This window comes from Balaenoptera borealis (assembly GCF_965194805.1).
Source record: "Balaenoptera borealis genome assembly, chromosome: 15".
Lineage (NCBI taxonomy): Eukaryota > Metazoa > Chordata > Mammalia > Artiodactyla > Balaenopteridae > Balaenoptera > Balaenoptera borealis.
Window position 1 is genome coordinate 60,519,907 of NC_138871.1, and position 21,906 is coordinate 60,541,812.

General features: G+C 41.3%; 1 protein-coding gene and 1 pseudogene across 2 annotated transcripts in view; both read right to left on the minus strand.

The window, feature by feature from the left end:
* The window catches only part of GEMIN6 (gem nuclear organelle associated protein 6), a 42,726-nt gene extending 34,393 nt beyond the window's left edge, over positions 1–8,333 (minus strand). The window contains exons 1-3 of the mRNA XM_082356100.1: positions 8,194–8,333; positions 7,492–7,635; positions 1,667–4,300 (exon numbers count right to left, since the gene is read on the minus strand). Coding sequence (XP_082212226.1) covers positions 3,925–4,300; positions 7,492–7,616 — 501 coding nt within the window. The 5' untranslated portion in view covers positions 7,617–7,635; positions 8,194–8,333 and the 3' untranslated portion in view covers positions 1,667–3,924. The remainder of the gene's footprint in view (positions 1–1,666; positions 4,301–7,491; positions 7,636–8,193) is intronic.
* A 7,024-nt stretch (positions 8,334–15,357) lies between these two features.
* Positions 15,358–17,304, minus strand: LOC309611519 (tetratricopeptide repeat protein 39B pseudogene; annotated as a pseudogene). The gene has a single exon. The product of its transcript is annotated as a tetratricopeptide repeat protein 39B pseudogene (transcript).
* Between the last annotated feature and the right edge of the window lie 4,602 nt (positions 17,305–21,906).

Here is a 21,906-nt window from a genome sequence, read left to right on the forward strand (position 1 = left end):
AAGCCCTCCAGCTAATTCTGATGCTTGCAAAAGTGCAAGAATCACTGGGTTACATCCTGTTATTAGACAACTATGCAGGAAATTAACAGCTATGTTATCAAACTGCTTTCAAAGACCCCCTAAAACCTGAATATTTTAAAGTATTTCTTCCAAAAATACCACAAGATTCTTTTTGTATGGATGACAGGGTACATAAGTCCATGTTGACCCCTGGCAGACCAGGCTAGTTCAAGGATCTCCTAGGGAAAACCTTTCTGTAAAGAGCCATATCTTTCTGTAAATACAAGCCATATCGTTTCTGCCAATATTCAACTCTGCCACTATGGCTCAAAAGCAGCCACAGACAATACACAAACCAGTGGGTATGACTGTGTTCCAATAAAATTTTAATAAACGGAGGCAGTAGCCTGGATTTGTCCCCATGGTCTGAAGTTTGCTACCCCTGTCTTAGGGAGTAAGCTGCTTGGGGTTCTAATCTGATGAACCCTGGGGTCACTGTAGACGTTCCCCTGAAAAGACCCCACAGGCACGCAAGCCTTGTAGTTGCCCAGCTTTGAGTCCAAAGAGAGAGCCCGGAAACAGCGACAGAGGCATCAATGGTTTAATAGATGGGGATCTTACACATCTGAAGCAAAGTCCTGGAGCGACACCCTCACTGTGCATGGCAGACGGCGAGCAGGACATGACGGCAGTCTTCGCTACCCAGGGGAGGAGGCTACCATTTATAGGGGGAACTGACATCAGGTTGGCTCATCAGTTACCAGGGAAACCAGCAGCTGAGACCCATCCCTTACAGCCCCTCAGGTTAACTACCATCATGGGGGCAGGTGTTTCCCTTTAATAAACTAGCAGGTGGAGCCATTCTGGCCTAAGGCTTAGAACAATCACTGGCAGGGGCAAGGGGCGAGCACGCCCAGGTGAGCAGGGTGTAGGCGCAGCAGGGATTGGTCACGCAGGGGATGCCCAGAGAGCAAGAGAAGAGCCATCTTGAGCCATCTGACCACACACTCCACCCCTACACACCCTGCACGGCCCTTACCATCTGGGTCCGCCCCTCTTATGTGATATTCCTGGGGTCAGGTATGTAGAGGGGCACTGCAACCCAAATACCACACATGCAGTACACACAATAGCAGCCGAAGAGTATCAAGAGTGCAAGACGTGGGCAAACTTTGACGCCAGGCACTTTATCTGGTCAATTTTTCATGGAAATCCCGAGGAGGACATCCTGCTGTAGATCCAGCAACCAAACTCATTTCACAGTGAGGCCACTGTTATCACCCAGTCCGCGAACAGATTACCTCTGCTCGGACTAGGGACAAAATGTAATAAGATGTTTCACAGGCACAAGAGATCATGACCATTAACCAAAATACAAGCAGTAACGGCATCCTCAGGTAATACCACCCCTGCCTGTGGCTTTTGTCCTGGCCTGCAGTACCATCCCACCCGTGCACCCTCAGTATCCAGAGCCAGTGCCAAGTACAGGCGAGGTGGTAGAACAACAGACCTCAAGCTTAATATAATGGGGCCTTCCTCCAGTAGGGGCCTGGATTAACTACCTTAGTAGTGGTAGGTGGGGCAGGCAGAAGACAGGTGAAGTCTGTAAGTCCCTTTCTAATCCTATTCCCCACAGGGCAGCAAACCCAAACCATGGGGGACTTACCTGCCAGTCCCAGGGCCATTTATTTTATAATGTGTTCTCCTGGAGGTAGATCCTGTGGCGAGGGCAAACGTGAATTATCACCCTGACCAGTAGTTGGCAATGGTCCCTGCAGTGGTTAACAGGTGAACTCAGATGGTGCCGACTAGCTGCTTCTGGGTGAACATGGAGTAAGCACTGCGACGACTGCTCCTGGGATCTTCAGTTATAGTTCGTAGGGCCTGAGTTAGCCTCCTGGTCCACACGTAGAGAGTGGGTTTCCCGTCTCAGCTTCAGTCCACTCATCCTTTCAACTAGCCTGGTAGCAGTGGGGGCGTAGGGTAGGTAGAAATGACAGTGTGTCATTTTCATTGGCCCATTTCTGAATTTCATGGCCAGTAAAGTGGATTCCTTGGTTGCTATCCATGTCCACAGGGGTCCTATATGTCACACACAGCTGTTCTAGACCCTGAATAGTGGTTTTGGCATTGCTCCACGACTCGAGTAGGCCTTTTATAATGTCTTCCACCTGTTGTAACTCTTTGTAGACTGCTTATAGCTGCTGTTCCATCACACTGCATCACTGCTGTACCCCCTTCCATAGCTGGGAACAGAAGCCCAAGGGTACATTTTGCCGTTGCCATAGGCCTGAACCAAACCCTTCCAGGTAACTGGCCATGTCCAATTCACAAACCTGTCCCTAAGTTAATACCCCTAAAGCCTGTCTGTAGTTGTTTAAGGGTGGTGGGCTGGGGGTGTACTTGCCCTTTGTGGATAATTCAGGTCCTTACGTTTTGTCTGTATTCACCAGCCATACCCGTGCAGATGAGCCACGAGCACAGAGCTGCTTTTAAACTCAAAAGAGACTGAGTTTAACAGGATATCATCAATACAGTGGAAGAGAAAAAACACCTTTCATGGTCGTCAGCTGCCCCAGGGCTCCACGTTAGTGGGCGGCCACCCTGGGATCTCCCCCCGACTCCCCACTGCCTCCCGCAACTTTCCGTCCCGGTCCTTCCTTCCCTACATCTTGGCACTCGCGGGAGTTCCCTAGGCCTCCTGGCCGGCTTGTGAATTGTTGGGCTGCACCTCGCAGGTCTGCAAGCCTTGTGGATGACCAGCCTCGAGACCGAAGAAAGAGCCCAATGACAGCGCCAGCTTATTGGACAGGGCATCTTACACGTCGGAAGCAAGGTCCTGGAGAAACACCTCCACCGTGCGGGGCAGGCAGCAAGCGAGACGCAGCAGCAGCCTTCGCTACCGGGGGGAGCAGGAAGCTACCGTTTACAGGGGGAACTGACGTCAGGTTGGCTCATCAGTTACCAGGGAAACCAGCAGCTGAGACCCAACCCTTACAGCCCCTCAGGTTAACTACCGTCATGGGGGCAGATGTTTCCCTTTAATAAACTAGCAGGTGGAGCTGTTCTGGCCTAAGGATTAGAACAATCACTGGCAGGGGCAGGGGGCGAGCACATTCACGTGAGTAGGGGGTAGGCGCAGCAGGGACTGGTCACGCCAAGAGCAAGAGAACAGCCATCTTGAGTGGCCTGACCATACAACCCCCAAACTAACAATCTGAGGTGCTTCTGTAGGCCAGAAACCTCCCTGACTGGCTTCCAAGGGGTAGAATCAGATGTAGTGAAGTGTCCTTCCTGCATTCTCTCCCCTCAGTGAAGCCTGACAAGGGGAGTAGAGACTGTAGGAAGAAAGCACTGTGACCCAGAAGCCTGGGCTGAACCCATCAGGCAAAAGAACTGGGTTGAGCTCAGCAGCAGAATACCTGTCACACTTACCTTTTTCCTGAGAGATATCAGCCAGTGCTCACTTTTTAAGGCTTTGAGAGTTTATAAGGTTTATGTGTTAAGACTTTACCAAAACGTTCAAGTTTCAACCAAAAAAAGCATATATTCTGATTCAAAAGCTATTACATCATTACACCAAAAAATTTTTTTAAATAAACGGTTTAAAACAGACACATCTAGTTAGTGCAAGGGATGTAACAAGACTGTGATTTTACCTTAGCATTTTATATTTAATCTAACATGTTGCATCTTTTTCACATACATTTCTTGCCTGACAGAAATGGAGGTGTATCCCCATCAAAAGGAAAGGCTCTTATAATTCTGATGTCCCTATGTTAATTTTACTTGTTTGTGATGTCATCCTTGCCCAGTTCACTTATTAACACTGATAATCCCCAGCTTTGATTTTACCAAAAACAACAAAGAATTTTCAAAAAATGAAGTCTTATTTCAATCAGTGCATCCATAGTTCTTGGCCTCTCATTGGGAAGCCGCAAGGTGTCCTTGAATAAGATCCTGAACACGGGACAAAATAATTTCATTAGAACTGTTGCAATTTTCTGGACCATATGGTGGGTCTATAGTCAAGACCCCAGCCACACAGAGAGTCCTTCGTGAATCTCCCTCTTCAGTGATTGGGATGTGGTTCTTCTCCAGCCATTTCTTCAGGCTGTTCTTTCTCTTTTCCAGATCCTCAGGGCTGTACGCCTTACAGTCTCCAGACATGAACAAATGCATCAGCTTCTCTCTCACGCTATGGTCCCCTTCATTCACAATTTCAACAGTCTGCACAGCATGTCCCATAATTCCGGTCACAGACATGCTGCCATCTTCAAGGAAGTTCACAAGGACAATACTTTGGAGGAAAAGTAAGTTCAGAGCACAGTTGCAAAAGAAAAACCAAAAGGCCCATAAAACTATGGAAGAAGCAGTGAAATGAGAGTCAGCATCAACCCCCAACAGGTCACTAGAACAATAGGGAATGCTCTTCCCCGTTTTAAATTAATCCTCTCACCACCAAATGTATTCACTTGTTCAATATGAATTCTCTGACGGTCCTAAACATCTAAGCCTTTTGTCCAGCCTAAAGCTAATCATTGTGGGATGTCATTAAAGCACTACTTAAACAGTTATGAATGCTTTAAATGTGTATTAGGAAAGAAGATAGGGTACAGATTTAAATTATAGAGTTAAAAAGCAACTGAATAACTCTCCTTCAGAGCAGACCAAAGAAAATATAACACAGCACAAAATTAATGAGAGAGAAAACAAAAGAGTATGCAACTAGAGATTGTCATACTAAGTAAAGTAAGTCAGAAAGAGAAAGACAAACACCATATGATAGCACTTTTATGTGGAATCTAAAATATGGCACAAATGATCCTATCTACAACACAGAAACAGGGAATTCCCTGGTGGTCCAGTGGTTAGGACTCTGTGCTTTCACTGCCGAGTGCACGGGTTCAATCCCTGGTTGGGGAACTAAGATCCGTAAGCCACCTGGCATGGCCAAAAACAAAAAAAACAAAAAAAAAACAGGAAAACAAACAAACACAGAAACAGACTCATAGCCATAGAGAACAGACTTGTGGTTGCCAAGGCGGAGGGGGAGAGGGACAGGGATGGACTGGGAGTTTGGGGTTGGTAGATGCAAACTATTACATTTAGAATGGACAAACAGGACTTCCTTGGTGGCGCAGTGGTTGAGAATCTGCCTGCCGATGCAGGGGACACGGGTTCGAGCCCTGGTCTGGGAAGATCCCACATGCCACAGAGCAACTGGGCCCGTGAGGCACAACTACTGAGCCTGTGCGTCTGGAGCCTGTGCTCCGCAACAAGAGAGGCCACGATAGTGAGAGTCCTGCGCACTGCGATGAAGAGTGGCCCCCGCTTGCCGCAACTGGAGAAAGCCCTCGCACAGAAACGAAGACCCAACACAGCCAAAAATAAATAAATAATAATTAAAAAAAAAAAAAAAAAAGAATGGACAAACAACAAGGTCCTAAGGTATAGCACAGGGAACTACATTCAATATCCTGTGATAAACCATAATGGAAAAGAATATAAAAAAGAATATATATATGTGTATAACTGAGTCACCTTGTTGTACAGCAGAGATTGACACAATATTGTAAATAAACTATACTTCAATTAAAAAAAAGAGTCAATAAGAGGATCATCAAAGCCAAAAGCTGGTTCTTTGAAAAGGATACATAAATTTCACAAAACTCAGGCAAGATTAATAAAAAGAGAAAGAAGGCACATATAAATAATATTAGGAATAAGGTAGCAAAAATTAATAGTATAAAATATTAAGAACAAATTTAGGCCAATAATTTTGAAACTGAAAACAGAAAACTCCCTAGAAAATATAAATTTTTACTACTGACAAAAAAAAAAAGAGAGAGAGAATGTAGATAGTACTATAATCTTTTTTAAAAAACCTGAAATAACCAGTTTAAAATCTTCCCATGGAGGGGGAAAAAAAGGCCTGGACAATTTTACCAGGAAGTTCTATAAAATTTTCAAGGACCAAACATTTCTGATCCAACCAAATTCTCCTATGGACTATAAAAGGGAGACTATGCCTTAACTCATTTAATGAGGCTAATATAACCTTGATACCAAAAGCAGAGAAGAACAGGATTAAAAAATAAAACTATAAACTAATCTCACTCATGAATACAAATGGAAAAATCCTAATTAAAATATGATATGATATGGTATATGACATGATGTGATGCAATGTGACGTGATGTGAATTTCATTTCTGTGGTACTTTTCCCAAAAACCTATAACCCCAGTCTATGAGAAAACATCACAGGGAATTTCCTGGCAGGCCAGTGGTTAGGACTCTGCACTTTCACTGCCGAGGGCCCGCATTCATTCCCTCATTAGGGAACTAAGATCCCGCAAGCCATATGACGCAGCCAAAAAAAAAAAGAAATCATCACACAAACCCAGATTGAGAGACATTCTATAAAATACCTCACGAGAACACTTCAAAAGTGTCAGGGTCATGAAAAACAAGTAAAGACTGAAAAACTGTCACATATCAGAGAAGACTAAGGAGACAGGATGACTAAATGTAATGTAGGACCTTGGACTGGATTCCAGAACAGAAAAAGGCCATTATTGGAAAAACTGATAAAATCCAAATGATTGTAGTTTAGTGAGTGTAAATTTTTAATGCCGACAAATGTTTGAGAGTTTTGTAAACTGTTAACATTAGGGGAAGCTGGGTATATAGGTACTCTGTACTTTCTTTGCAATTTTTCTGTAAATCTAAAATCATTCCAGAATAAAGTGTGTGGATCACCACCTTTAAAGTTGTCTTGCAAAAAATAAATCTGATCCTAATCAAACCTCTAGTTATGAATACCAGTTTATAGGAAATATGAAGGATAAAAGAATATGTTAAACTACGCCATGATAAATGCAATGAGCTAAATCCAGAGTGTGTTCAATTCTATAGACAAATGACTCCATTTCTTCAACAAATAAATGACATGGAAAACCAAAGAGAGAGAAAGTACAGTTATAGATTAAGATTCTTCAGAGACATATCAACAAATTGATATGCTTAAAAAAGATACTTTGGAGACAACTCAGGAAAATCTGAACTCAAACTAGGAATTAGCTAATATTAAAGTTATTATTACTTTTGCTAGGTGTTATAATGGTATTGTGGTTACATTTATTAGAGAGTCCGAATCTGCTAAGAGATATATTGAAGGATTTATGAACAAAATTATGTCTGTAATTGGCTTTCAAATATTTGAAAGGGGGAATAAGATTAGTGTTCATTATACTACTCTCTTCACATTTGTGTATATTTGAAATTTTCCAATAAAATGTAATAAAAAAGGAGTGTCCCATTTCTACAAACTTGGTTGGTCTGACAGAAATCTATAATTAGAACACTACTTAGATTCAAAGGAAATTAAATTCTTATGTGGGAATAATTAGCCTTTCATTTATCTGCTTTCTTAGTATGGATGTAGCAGTGCAAAGGGGTGATTTCTGGGAAGCAGGACCCATACTCACTTGGTAGAGACTGGGTCTATGGTTAAAACCCATCCTTTATACTCCTTCTCACTGGCTGTCACTCTGACTTCTTTGTAAGTGTAATCTTGCCATTCTAAGGGGCCTTTCTTCATCCATTCATTCATGGTTGCCAGCTGGCTAGATCTAAAACAACCACCAGTTGGGATTAATATATATGTTCCACCCAGGCAAACGTCTTACCCCAATCTCAAGTTCCATATCAGGAAGACAATTAAATTTTACTATTCAGTCTGAAAGCCACGGGGACATCGAGTTGCCGCGGGGCCCAGTCTGGGGTAACTTATCTGGCACACTTCTATTTCACCTCCCAATCCCGTTCCAGATCGCCTTCACGCTGGCTTTGATCTCCAGTCTGCAGATGCTCAAATCCTTGAACTCTGCTCTCCTTCGATCAAAGGAGCTCACGCCACACGACTCTCAGCCAAAAATGAAAAAGAAAACTCCTCTGATATCCACCCATTCCCTCTCTGGCTCTGTGTCTCCGCTGGATCCAGCCAGGGAGAGGCCCCCGGATCTGTGACACGTTCACCTTAAAATTTGTTTGGAGGATGCGTAAACGAAGGGACAGCAGCTAAGGCTCTAGAGCTGATGCCCTGGCGTAACCCGAAGCCGCATGATACTTAGAGCTGTACTCAAGCCAGGTGATACTTAACGTGTAATCCTAACAAATGAGAAAAATACCAGTTAAAACTCCCAGCACCGCCAGGTCCTCAGCAACCGCGCTGGAAGGAAGGAGTCTCTTGAGCCGAGCCTGCCGGAGTCCAGCGTGCTTTGCGCCGTGTCGTCACTTCCTTTCCCCAGAATTCTCTGTTTTGTAGTCCGTGGCCTTGGTCACACCTCGAGCTCTGAGAGTCTCGAGGCCTGGGGTGATGAAAGCGGGGTGCAGGGTGCGGAGAGGGGCTAAGTTTTTTTGTAATAATAATAAGAAGGTGATTTCTTGTTCGCTAGGGTCCGCCTTTCACTGCCACGATGGACATTTCAAGATAAAAATTTTAAGAGGAAAGGCTCGTGCCACCTCTTCCTTGGGAGTGGAAGTGGAATTCCACTTTTGCCATGAACCCTCCAGGTAAATCCTAAAGCTCTAGAAGTGTGAGGTGACAGTGCCTTGGAGAAGAGCCACGGAACCAATGTATTTCTTCTTTGGCCTGTGTAAGGCAATTAAGATGCCTACTCTTTTGGGATGTGCCTTTGGTACAGTCCTGAGGGTGTGCAGGAGCTGGAAAGAAAAGCGTAGGATTGGGTTGAATAAACGCGGGAGTGGAAAAGTGCAAGAGACTCGCTTCCACCACAGATTTCTGGTCACCGGAGTACTTCGTTGGCTTCTGGCATGGTCCAGAATTTTTTCCGGACTATGATCCTGAAAAATGGTACAAGGTGGTAAATGTTGATTGAATTCCTGCAAATGTGAACACCAAGGGAGATTTACAAAAACTGAGTTAGAGGACTGTCAAACCACTGTACAGAAAACACCGACAGTTAATCCTCTTTCCCCTCCCTACTTGGGATTTGAGTTGCATATAATCCTTGAAGTTACTGTTTCTTAATGTCATCATTTCAAATAATCTTTCCCCAAACCTTCACTCATTGAATGATTGGCTTATGATATTAATGTGGCTTTCATAGATTAGATTTTGCCATCTAATCTACAAAATCTAACTTATCAGTTAAAGTCCTCTATAAATCTACAAAGAGCTAATATAAATAGCAGTTATTATTGTTATGGTACTGTGAAGTAAAATATTTGAACTCATAAAAATTCAGTCTAAAAGAGATACAACCTATTTGTGACAATTGGTCATTTGCATTTTAAGCCTACTATCTATACTGCAGAATGAAAGACTTTGGCCTTTGTTTTCTACAGGTAAAAGATAGCCTCAAGCTTAAAGTTACCCCCTGTAAAGCAATGAGTGAGACAGGGCCATTTCCCTCCCTTCTCTCCCCTCTCCCTTTAGGCTCCTAAGTAAACTAAAGTCTCATTCCCAGTATCCACTGATACAAATCACTGACTCCTAACAGAATGAGTCCAGCGCATTACCTTACACACGTTCTCAGAAAGACCCTCTCCTGCAGCCTGTCCTCACTGAGTTCAGAGAGTGTGGCACTTCCTTTCCCTGGTCAACTCCTGCTCTCGGTCCCCCTGGAGCCTCCCTCATCTCCAGTTGATGTCCCTTCTTCTCTCAAATTCTCTACTCTTCTCCCTCTCTTTCCCCACCCACTCCATCCATCTCCTTCCTAAGATCTACCTCTCTCTCAAACCTTCACATTTAACCCTTTCCTCTGCCAAGACCAAAACTGCTTATTTTAGATTTTGGAGCACATTTAGTTTAGTAAGAAAGATATTCTAAAGAAACTTTTCTTAAATTCCCTGAGGAAAATCAGAAGTTAAAAATATTGTCAATAGTCTTGTGCTGTTTACTTTATCATAGTGCAAAGATAAACCCTCCCTGCCCTGGCTAAACTATCACAAATTTCAGTTCACAGTGTTGAGTCTTAAAAGTAGGTAAAAAATGAAGTGGGGGTGAGAGTGGTAATTTATTGAGTATATTTCATGAAAGGTAAGGTCAGAAGAAAATAACCCTGGTCATTTTGGCCCAAGATTTTTTGTGTTCTTGCTTTTTCATTCATTCAATAAATAGAACCCATTAGAAATATCCATTCTTTATCTCTGTTTATTCATCAAGCATATATTGTGTACATATACATGCTACGCTTTCTGTTGAGAACTAGGAATTAATAAACTAATTGTAAGAATGTTTTGCCTTTGGGGAGTTGATAATGTCTTCTTGTACTTGTAACCAAGTAAGCTAGCATACTACCTGGAGGTGGTAGTAAATGTGAAGAGGCGGGGAAGGCATTCTTAGAAAAGCTTTTTAAACACGTACCCCTTGAACTTGATTTATAGGCAATGAGAAACACCCACAAAAAATTCTGCATCTATGGGATACAGAACCTGATCAAGGGAGGTGTGGGTTGGATTGAAGAACAGTGGACAGGGGGTTTTAGCAACACTGGTTTCAATTTGGTTAAATCCTGTAGTGTCCTGGCTCCTGAACACCTGACTGTGCTCCTACCAGCTGTATGATTTTGGAAGTCATTTGCCTTCTTAAATTTCAGTTTCCTCATCCATAAATGAAAACATGGGATTAGATGCCCTAAGATCCTGTCAGCGCTAAATTTTCATGACTGAGACATACACAGTCACTTAGGAAAGCCCTGTAAACTCTCAGAGCAGGGGCCACGTCTGTTTTATTTACTACCATATACACCACCTCTAGCAGATTGCTTGGTATATAGTAAGATACTCAATTTGAATTGAATTTTTATTTCTTAATAAAAATTATATTTTATTAAGTTATATAGCACCTAATATGTGCCATGCACTATTCTAAGAACTTTCAAATATTAACTCATTTTTATGAGTGAATAAACAGACCAAAGACAATGGAAGATATGTGAGTAATGGAATGATATAGTTAAATTGGTGTATTAAAAAGGATGCAGAGAAATTGGATGTGGGGAAAATAGGGAGGTATAGAGCATATACAGCATACAACTTTATGTAAAATGTAGCCTTTCTACTAAAACAAAGCAGTGGTATTAGGCGGAAAAAATTCCAGAACCACTTTCCAAATGGAAAGTCAGTTTTTGGGAGGCAGCGTCTCCAAATTGATTTATTATCGGACCAGCCCAGCCCAGCCTAGCCCTACCCAGCCCTGTCTACCACAAAGAGGGCAGATCTGTTTTCCTAGCAGTAGAGTGAAGATAGAATTTTTTCCTAGGATAAAAATGATTTGAACAGACTCTGGGGACTCTAAAGAACTAAACAAATGTAAGGCATAAAAGTTTAGAAAACTGCTTCTGTACCGTTGTTTCTCAAATATGCCCAGATAATAATTTTATGGCTAAAAATCAGTGCCTTTTTTTTCCCACTGAGTTCCTCTTATTTAACCAAGTAATCAATCTAAGTGGTAAGATGTACGTGTTTTACACAGATTTTTTTTTTAATTTTTATTATTTTTTGGCTGCACTGCACAGCATGTGGGATCTTCATTCCCCCACCAGGGATCCAGCCCACACCCCCTGCAGTGGAAGTGCAAAGTCTTAACCACTGGACCACCAGGGAAGTCCCGAGATTTTATTTTTATTTGAAAAAAGAAGTGGAGTTAACCATTTTAATTTTTCCCTGGAATTGCCTTGGAACAAAAAAGGATGTTCAGTACTGAGTTCCTAAGAACTACTGCAGTAGTCCAGACAGGAAATAATAAAGTCTTAGCGTAAGTTGATAGCAGTGGAAATGAAAAAGAGAGAAAAAAAAGAATAGCTTCAACAAATATTTCAAAGGAGAAATCAAAGGATTTAGTGACTGTTTGGGGGCAAGGACATGTTGAGAACTTTGACACTAGGCCTTTAACAGAAATTCTCTTTGTTCTTTTATTCATTCATAACTTCCTCTTCCTTTTCATTTTTCAAGTATCTCAGGCCTCCAAATAGTTATCTACTAAATTAGATAAGAAAATTTCATCATTAAATAAAAAATGCTTCAATAGGCCTATATCTGTGTTTATGACACAGGAAGGCAATAGTGAGGTACCTCCTCCAAGCTCTTATAAACTAACCCTCAACATTAAATAAAATGGGTGTGATTAGATCTGATACATTTGCACAAGGAGACCATCTATATCATCTGGGTAACCAAGAATGTGGAAATGACCAAATTCCAAACTAAGTGAGTTTGTTGTACCCTCTGGAAGCAGGGCTGGAATGGAACTATATTTTAGTAAATGGGAACAGTTATATTGTATCCTACTTGGACTGAGTAACCCAGGGTTGGCAGAAGGCATAGAAGAAGGAACGTCAGCAAGCAAAAGGCTGGGAGGTATTTCTTAGAGACCCTGAATCTGGAAGGCAGGGGCTTTCCAGAGATGTAAGCATATTGTGGGGAATGGATGATTCATGAAGTCTCACCCTGGCCTGGAATAGATGTTTCTAAAACTATCTGCCTCCTTATACTCAGATTCCATGCCCACCAGATTGTCTTGTGACTCCTCTACTGGTTTTCTAGGTACACAGTTTATCAGGAGAGATGGTTCTCAAGACAGAAACATGAACACTTTCTAGTCAATAGAAAGGAATAGACCAGAAGTCACAAACTAGGGCCAAAAAGTCTTATCAGGAAGTGCAGATAGGTTTAATATCTGCACAGTGTTTAATTTTGTCTTTCAGTTTGAAAGCCTTTAGATAGGTTTCCTCTCTCTCCTTCACAACTAGTTTCCACCACTTTTACTGTTTTACACTTGGCTGATTCATATGTTTACATTACCTGCCTGATTCCTACAGGAAATTGAGTTTTCAACTCTGGAATAGTCCCTACTACAAATGAATAAATTAGCAGAGTAAATTATACCTTAATCTCTGGTGAGTTTGGTGAGAATCAGCCTCAATGTGTCTAGTCAACTCTTGGGCCAGTTAAAGGCCAGAACCTGGGCTGTGGGTAGCAACTTCAAGGAAATGCCAGTTGCAGGATTTCCCGTTAGAGCTCCATACGGACTTCTCCAGGTGATTTCTTGATCTCATTGTCGCCTTGCCCCCTTTTCAACTGTGCCCCTCTGATACCATTTTGTAGCTTATTGTTATTCACATGTGTGCTGTGGCAGTTACTGTAGGTTGGTTCATTTCACAGTCCTTTCCCACAACCTCCTAATGAGGCTTGAAAGCTAAAACTTAATCTCTAGCTTCCCTCGCTGGTAGAGGTGACCATATGAATGCTTCTGGCCAGTGGGATATACATGGAGGTCCCTAAGAAAGCTGTTCCTTCTGAAATAAAAAGGCAAAGTCTCCTAAGAAGGAGAAAGCCTTTTTGGTCCTTTAACCATTTCTCCTCCAGCCTGCCTGGAGGTGAGGTAGCCTCTTTCCACCACAAGGAGAGATGCATGAGAAGGCCTATATGCCACACGGAAAAATAAAAGAAAAAGAGCCACAGCAGACCTGAACTGCCTACCTTTGTATTTATCTTGTTTGCGACAAATAAACTCCTCTCTGTTTAAGCAACTGTTTCAAGTGTTTCCACCCCAACAAAATCCTTTTCTAATTTATCTCCCTAATAAAGTCCTCAGGAGAGAGACCACGCTTTATCTTTATATCCTCAGTACCCTGTTCAATACCCGCATATAGTAGGCAGTCAACATAGATTTGTTTAGCCAATTAATAAATTTGCTATTTTTGGGGACAAGCTGGGACAAACAGAAAACCATAATTTAAGCAGAGAGTTACTTATTTCATAAGTGACCAAGATAAACTAAGAACAGGATAAGCAAATTGACAGGCCAAATTTTAGATTGGCAAAGCAGGTAACAAAGGGACCTTTGCTTTTTTCAAGAAAGTAATTTAAATCCTCTGCACTGAAGATTACAATGTATTACTATCCTTACTAGTAGTAGTAGTAATAATAAATGCATATTGACTCAACCTTAATGAACACAGAAAAGCCATGAGATCAGAACTATTATTACCCTTATTTTACAGCTAAGGAAACTGAGGCACAGAAGTCCGACACCACGTAGCTAGTTAGTGACAGAGCTAGGATACAAACCCAGGCAATCAGGCCAAAGCCTGCCCTCTTAACCACTATATCGTACTAATTAAATAATGCGGAATAACTCAACTATAGTTGTTCACCTAAAAGTCTATTTTTAATTAGTGAGGAGCACGTTTTTCCAAAGTAAGAGTTTCTAAATCCGAAATACCAGCTCTTCATTGTGCTCCAGTTGGTTGTTTGGACACCCAAAGCATTAAGTTAATGTGTTTCACCCATGTGTTCTGGCAAAGCAAACTCTCCCAGCAACTTCTACCTCCAAGGGTGACTGCAAGGAGGATACACACAGCCAGAATTAATGGTCTGGAAATTAGGGACTGATTTTATCCCTAAAGCAGGTAAAGCCATGCAAAGCCCCATTCCTACAGCTGCTGTTTACTCTCAGTTTGGCCCATGAACAATGGCAACAGGGTAGATGCAAGCAGTTTAATGATGTCGAAGAGCTGATCTTAAGAGGAATTACACCTTACAGAGGGCAACTAAAGAGAGCGCTATGCGGTAACTAAACTCTCCTGCCTACAACCTAATCTTTTCTTTTTTTCTACCCAGTGAATCTGTTCTCTTGTCCTCCTCCAACTATCTTCAAAAGGTTTAAGTGTGTGTGGAAGGGAGGCCTCTTTCTTCTCTATTCTGTGGCAAATTATAGGCCCATGTTTGAGCTTCCTAATGAAACAGGGTAAAATATACCACTGGTCACACAGGGGAAGATATCTTCTCTGGTATAAAAAGCCAATAAAAAGCATTGTGTACAAGGGAAAACCATTCAGAGTCTATGCTATTCAGTACATCGTTTTGAAATGTAAGACCTTAAAGTCTTTCTTCTTTCTTTAACGATTAAATAAAAACATTCATAGGGCACTGGGATTCCTAGTATAGCTACTTTCCCTATTTTATTTGTGAGCTGTATACATTACCTAGTGAGACGTTAAAAAATATTTTTTGTTTTTAAAAATGTTGCCTAACTTAATCGATAAATTCATAACATATAAGAGAGCAGTACATTTTATAATGTACATCATTTGCCTTCCCTTTTTTAAAAATGCGCATCACTCCATTTGCCAGTCTAAGACATTCCATTTTATAGGTATGCAGAAGGAAAGAGGGAAAAGTAATGGCCAATTCATTTCTTCCTGGTTACTGGTCAGATTCTTAGCAGCTGCCTCTTCTTGGATTTCTTCCACAAAGAAATTATTTTTCTACCTGTTAATTACCTTGCTGATTGTAGATACTTCACCCATTAAAAAACAAAACCACACTTTGTGTCTAAATCACTTTTCTTTAGCTATTTGTTCAAGGGCTATGTGAGCCCTAAACTGTAATCGGGCTTCCATGGAATAGTCTTTGTAGTTTTTTATGTTTTCTAGGTTTTTTATTGCACTGGCATAATCTCCTTTTAGATAGTATAGAATTCCCAGTTCATAGTATGAATACGGCACCAAATAGTGGTCATGTTTTAACAATTTCTCCTTTTGAATGACATGATTAAAGTAGTGCTTGGCCATCGAATATTTGCCTAAGTATTTCAGGCACAGACCTTTCAGTAAATTTAACAAACTTATGTCATCTGTGCCATGCTCTTTACTTGGATTTTCTCGTAAGAGTTCTCCTCCTTTGTCAATTATTGATAGCCAGGTTGAAATAAGCTCTAGCTTTTTGCTCATGACTCGGAAACCACTCCAGGCATACATGAGTTCCAAAATGGGCTGTGCTGTAAACCAGCCTGCAGTGGTCGCATAGCGCTGACCCTTCTCAGCAACAAACTTTTCTATTGGCACAGAAGTTCCTAAAATTCTGATTCTCAGGTTATCCACGTTTAAGAAGAGCGAGCTCATGTCCTCACTTACCAATTTCACAAAATCAGAAGGAAGCACGGCCAGTAGGGAAGCTTTAGCGAACGAATATATTGCCTTGGACCACCTGCTGTGTTGAAACAGTAGCTCGGCATAGTGGTAAGCCTGCTTCCAATCCAGCAGAAAAATGTGGCACCACGTGAGTTCCCAGTAACAAAGGTGATGAACCTGCTTCCATTCGTTCTGAATAAAAATGCACTCCTCTAATGTTAATTGGGCATGTTTAAAATATCCTTTCAACATAGTAAAACGTGCATGAAAAAATTTAAGTATGACACAGTTTGGAAATTTCTGGAGGTAGATTAGGGAGAGATTCTCTACAGCAGAACTGTGGCTCTTTTCAACACCAAAAGCTACGGAGATATAATTGTAATAAAAGAATAGAGTCAAAACACTTAAGATATTATTTATATGGGATTCAGATGCACTCTCATGAAGCAAAGTCAAGCCTACCTCTCTATTGCCAGAATATCCAACAACATTGAGTAGTTTAAGTGTCTTTGGTGGCACAAGTGATAATATCAAATTGAATACTCCAAGTCCAAATTTTATGCCTCCAACCAGGTGTCTGTAAGTTTTACTTTGGTAATTAGGTATCTGTGTTAATACTCACTGACAGTCTTTGTATATTTGGTAACTTAATCCAACGTTGATCCCGCTTTTAAGGAAGCACACTGTCATCCTGTATAAACGTTACAGTGGATTTCAAGATCAAACACGCAGCATAGCAGACTTCTGCATGCAATTCCTCTTCTTTGATAGCATTTATTCCCTGCTTATTCACTAGACGAGAAAAACTCATCATCCTAGATTTTCTTCGGAAACTATTACAGGTTCTCAAAGCTTCCTTTGTGGCAGTCACCCCAATTTCAATCTCCTGTGGATCAAAAGTCAAGAAGGCCTTGACGACCATAAGGATACCATAAATTAGGGAATGATACATGCTGTTTTTCGACCATGGATAAATGAGATGTATGGCATCTGAGAATCTGTTATTTAGAAATAAATACAATCCAGTTGTGCATTCCTCCAGGGAAGATATTAGATCCATTGTTGTTGCTGCGGGGATACTTTCATAGGCATCTTCGAACTTGTCCTCCTTATCATTTTCTCCCTTACTAAATGATGTAAGGCCATCCTCATTATTTTCTCTTTTATTCAGAGGAGGTGACATATTTGTTTCCCCCCTTTAGAAATGAGAAATATCTGAAGTGGAGTGATGTGGCTGCAATGAGGGTAGCTCCTGCTCTCCTGACTGGGGTCACTTCTTCCACAGCCTGAAGTGTTGCTGTTATAACAGAGGCAAACAAACTAATAGTTGTGAGGTGCAGCATTAGGATACTCTCATCTCTGTTGGACAAAGGGGGAAAAAGATAATTTTGTTTACCTAGAAGATGAATTTCTGAAAAGTTCAAATCATCTGGAATGTACTAAAGAAAACATGCTCTTTTAGAACACTGGGAAGCAAATCCTTTGTAAACCGAAGATCTCTTTTGTTAACCATCCCTCCAGACTATCATTTTCATAAGATCATTCTTTTGTGTATTTGTGTTGTAGAACTGTACTATGACAGCTGTACAAAGAAAGGGAATTCTCTACAGGAAGACCTTGGGGGCAAGAATCTGGCGGGAAAGAAGAATGTATTTGCATAGGTCTCTAGTTAAGACTGGAGGAAAGGGTAAGTTGTCCAGACCGAAGACTAAAGATGATGGGAATTAAAAATCCACCCCATGCTATTCTTAGTACCACTGCTGTGCTTGTATATATTTTCATAGAAAACTAGGTCTTGATAAAATATTACGGTTAGTTGTATAGGACTCTTGACATGGACAGTGCTGTGTAAACTAGAAAGATTTCCTCGCATTGCTGCAATTAGGAAAAGAAATCAAATGTAATAGTTTTGATCACAGCGTTACTATAGCATCTTGGTAGGAAGGTGGGGTGAGGGTGGGCACGATGGAAAACCAATTCCAACTAGCAAGCTACTTAATATATTCATAATAATACAATACGTTCAATTAATCTATTTGTAAAAATAGAAACTGCAAAAAAAAAACAGAAACCACAGACAAAATACTTCAATAGTAAATTTCACAATGTTTAACAATAATTACAAATACAGCTTAAAATGTACTTTAATTCTGTATTTTTATATGTTAAAAGACAGGAGGGGAAAGTAAAACAAAGGAGAACATTCAAAGGAAGAGAGAAAAGCAGAAGAGATGCAGGTTTTTACACAGAGGGAAGAGAGAAAACAGAGGGAAAATAAGTTATATATGAGAAAAAATTAATGGGGGAGGACAGCCTCGAAGATATTATTTTAATAAAATTGCTTGTTTTTACACCTTAAGGTTTAGTTATGTTTCAGTATTAGCAACTGTAATCACTATTCGTTGAAAAGCTAAGTTAATTACACATTTAACTAGAAGGCTCAGCTCTGAGTGGAAAAGCTCTGAAGCCCATTAAGAGGAAAATTATTCTTGGGACTGCAGTAGTGACTAGATTAAGGTTGGCTGGAGAAACCTAGATGAGGGCCATATTTAACTCAAGGACAAAGTTTCCTTTCCTCTGGCCTAATGGTTTCAAATTATATTCCCTAGAATCCCTATTCCCCAGCGAAGACAGCTCAAATTTTACTTTTTCTGAAACCTTACCTAAGTCTGTCAGCATAATCACCCTGATGGCATGCTGTATATATTTTTATTAGTATTTATCTCACTGTATTGTAATTATTTATACACCTGCTTTCACCACTGGCCTGGAGCTTCAAGGCATGATTTGTATTTTATTCAGCATTATATCCCAGTTCTAGTACAATCCCTTGAACAAAGTAGGCATTAATAAATGGTTGCTAAATGGATTCGGGTGCCCATACATCTTTCTAGGAATTTCTTGAAAGCGAGCTGTGAACTTATCTTTCTGCTACGTAATTGCTAGGTTTGCTACGCCCAGAGTCACCATGTTACGCATTAGAGCCTCGAACCTTATTCATCTTATAACTGAAAGTTTGTACTCTTTTACCAACCTCTCCCTATTTCCCTCACCCCCCCCTCCTTATTCCCTATTCTTAATGTTCCCATAAGGAGACTTTTCTGCTAGAGAAATACTCCTGGCTGGTGGGCCTACTTCTGGCTGGGAGTTGATAGAAGGAACTAGGGAAGTGTCCCTCTATGCCTTCTGAATTCCTTCTTTTGGAAACAGCCTGTGCAAAGTCTGAAACCAAAAAACAGGAAGAGTTTGTTTTCTGCTCTCCAGCTACATGTGGGACCAGGTGGGTAAATTTGTTTCATTAAGGGGTGGCCGCATAAGTTAGCCCGCGTGGCAGCACATCTGAAGTCACAGTAACTATCAATTTAGTCAAAAAGGTCATGTTTTGATTTCCTTCTGCCTCACTCTTGCATCTATATCTCATTGGTTCTGAACTCAGGGAAGGAAAAGGGATGCTATTTGCTGACTCCCGAAACCATCTCCTCCTCCTCCTTCTCTTGTATTTCTTATCTAGATGGTTGACGCCATCATTCACCGTAGACTCTTTTTTTTCTCCTCCCATATCCATCAGTGACCAAACTCTGGCAATTTTACTTTGTTGAATGAGGTGCCTCTCTCTTGTCCTCCAAATCACCCTGGGCATACTTCTTTATTTTATTTTTTTATTTTATAATTCATTTTTTAAAAAAATTTTATTTATTTATTTTTGGCTGTGTTGGGTCTTCGTTGCTGTACGCGGGCTTTCTCTAGTTGCGGCGAGTGGGGTCCACTATTCGTTGAGGTGCGTGGGCTTCTCATTGCAGTGGCTTCTCTCATTGTGGAGCACGGGCTCTAGGCGCATGGGCTTCAGTAGTTGTGGCACACGGGCTCAGCAGCTGTGGCTCACGGGCTCTAGCGCACAGGCTCAGTAGTTGTGGCACACGAGCTTAGTTGCTCCGCGGCATGTGGGATCTTCCCGGACCAGGGATCGAACCCGTGTCCCCTGCATTGGCAGGCGGATTCTCAACCACTGCGCCACCGGGGAAGCCCCGGCATAATTCTTTAACAAGGCTTATCCCTAAGGTTTTAAGATGGTAAAATGCAAAGATTGTGAAGTTAGGCTGCTAAGGTGTGAATCCTGATTCTCCCACTTGCTTGGCCTCTGTTTTCTCATCTGCAAGTAGGGAATCATAGTACTTCTACCAAAAAGTGGTTGGGAGAATTAGGTGAATTAATACTTGAAAAGCAGTCAGGATAATATCTGGCATATATAGTAAATATTCAATATATTATTCTATACCCATCCCCCCATAGCCTGGAATATAGTAGGTGCTTACTGAAATTTTTAAATGGGATTTATGGTGCAGACTGCTATGTTTGGGAGTCCCAAAGCTTTTGGTGATAGAGGCAGAATCATACTCCTATCATCCTTTTGCTTAAAATGCTCTATCTGCAATGTCTTCTTTACTTCTATCTGCTTATCTGTGTTTGGAAGGATCACTCTAGTGATTAGGAAAGGCTAATGCTGAGCCAGGAAGATCAGACAGTTAGGGAGCTCGAGTAAGGTAGAGAAGGAAAGGCTGAAGATACAGAAAGGAACAATTCAATAAAAAGGAGGTAGTGGGGGATGCACAGAGCACAGGTGAAGGGAGGATAAGATAAGAAAGATCTCTTCCACTAACACAGAAGAGTCTTCCTTCCAGTCATTCATTCAGTACTTACTTAACTGAGCTCTTTCCACATGCTAAGCACTATTCTTAGCACTGGGGGTACAGCAGTGGACAAAACAAAGACCCTGCTGTTGGGCTTCCCTGGTGGCGATGTGGTTAAGAATCTGCCTGCCAATACAGGTTCAAGCCCTGGTCCGGGAAGATCTCACATGCCACGGAGCAACTAAGCCTGTGCACCACAACTACTGAGCCTGCGCTCTAGAGCCCGCGAGCCACAACGACTGAGCCCACGTGCCACACTTACTGAAGCCCGTGCGCCTAGAGCCTGTGCTCCGCAACAAGAGCAATGAGAAGCCTGTGCACCGCAACGAAGAGTAGCCCCCGCTCCCGCAACTAGAGAAAGCCCGCACGCAGCAACGAAGATGCAACACAGCCAAAAATAAATAAAATAAATAAATTTATTTAAAAACAAAAACAAAAACAAACACCCTGCTGTCATGGAATTAATTTTCTTAGGGAAGAGACATGAGGGAGGGACATCGTGATGGGGGAGAAAAGCAATAAATAAATGAATAAATAGCATGTCAGCTGTTGATATATGCTAGAAGAAGAATAAAACAGGTTAAGACAGAATAAAGAATTTAGAGGCAGATGAGGTGTGAGGTACTTGCTAGTATATGGTGGGGAGCCAGGAAAGGCCTCCCTGATAAGGTGAAATTTGAGCAGAGATGTAGAAGATGTGAGGGTCTCTTGATTTCTTCTTTCAGTCTAAGATAAGTGTGTTCCTATGATGCCCTGTGCTTACCTCTATCACAGCACTTGATATATATATATTTTTCAAGTGTCTGTCTTCTGACTGCATCTTTTATATCTGTCTTCATCACAGAGTACAATGACTGGCACTTAGTCATTAACCTAAATGAATATTTATCACATGGCTATAACAGTTTTCAATTCACATATACTAAGATAAATTCAGGATGAAGGAATCAATCAACTGTTAAAACTGTAAGAGTCTGCACAGACATAGAGAAGAGACTTGTGGATGCCAAGGGGGAGGTGGGGTGGGGGAGGAATGGATGGGAAGTTTGGGATTAGCAGACACAAACTACTACATATAGAATGGATAAACAACAAGGTCCTACTATTAGCACAGGGAACTATATTGAATATCCTGAGATAAACCATAATGGAAAATAATATAAAAAAGAATGTATATATTTTTATATATGTATAACTGAATCACTCTGCTGTACAGCAGAAATTAACACAATATTATAAATCAACTATACTTCAATTTTTAAAAATTTGAAAA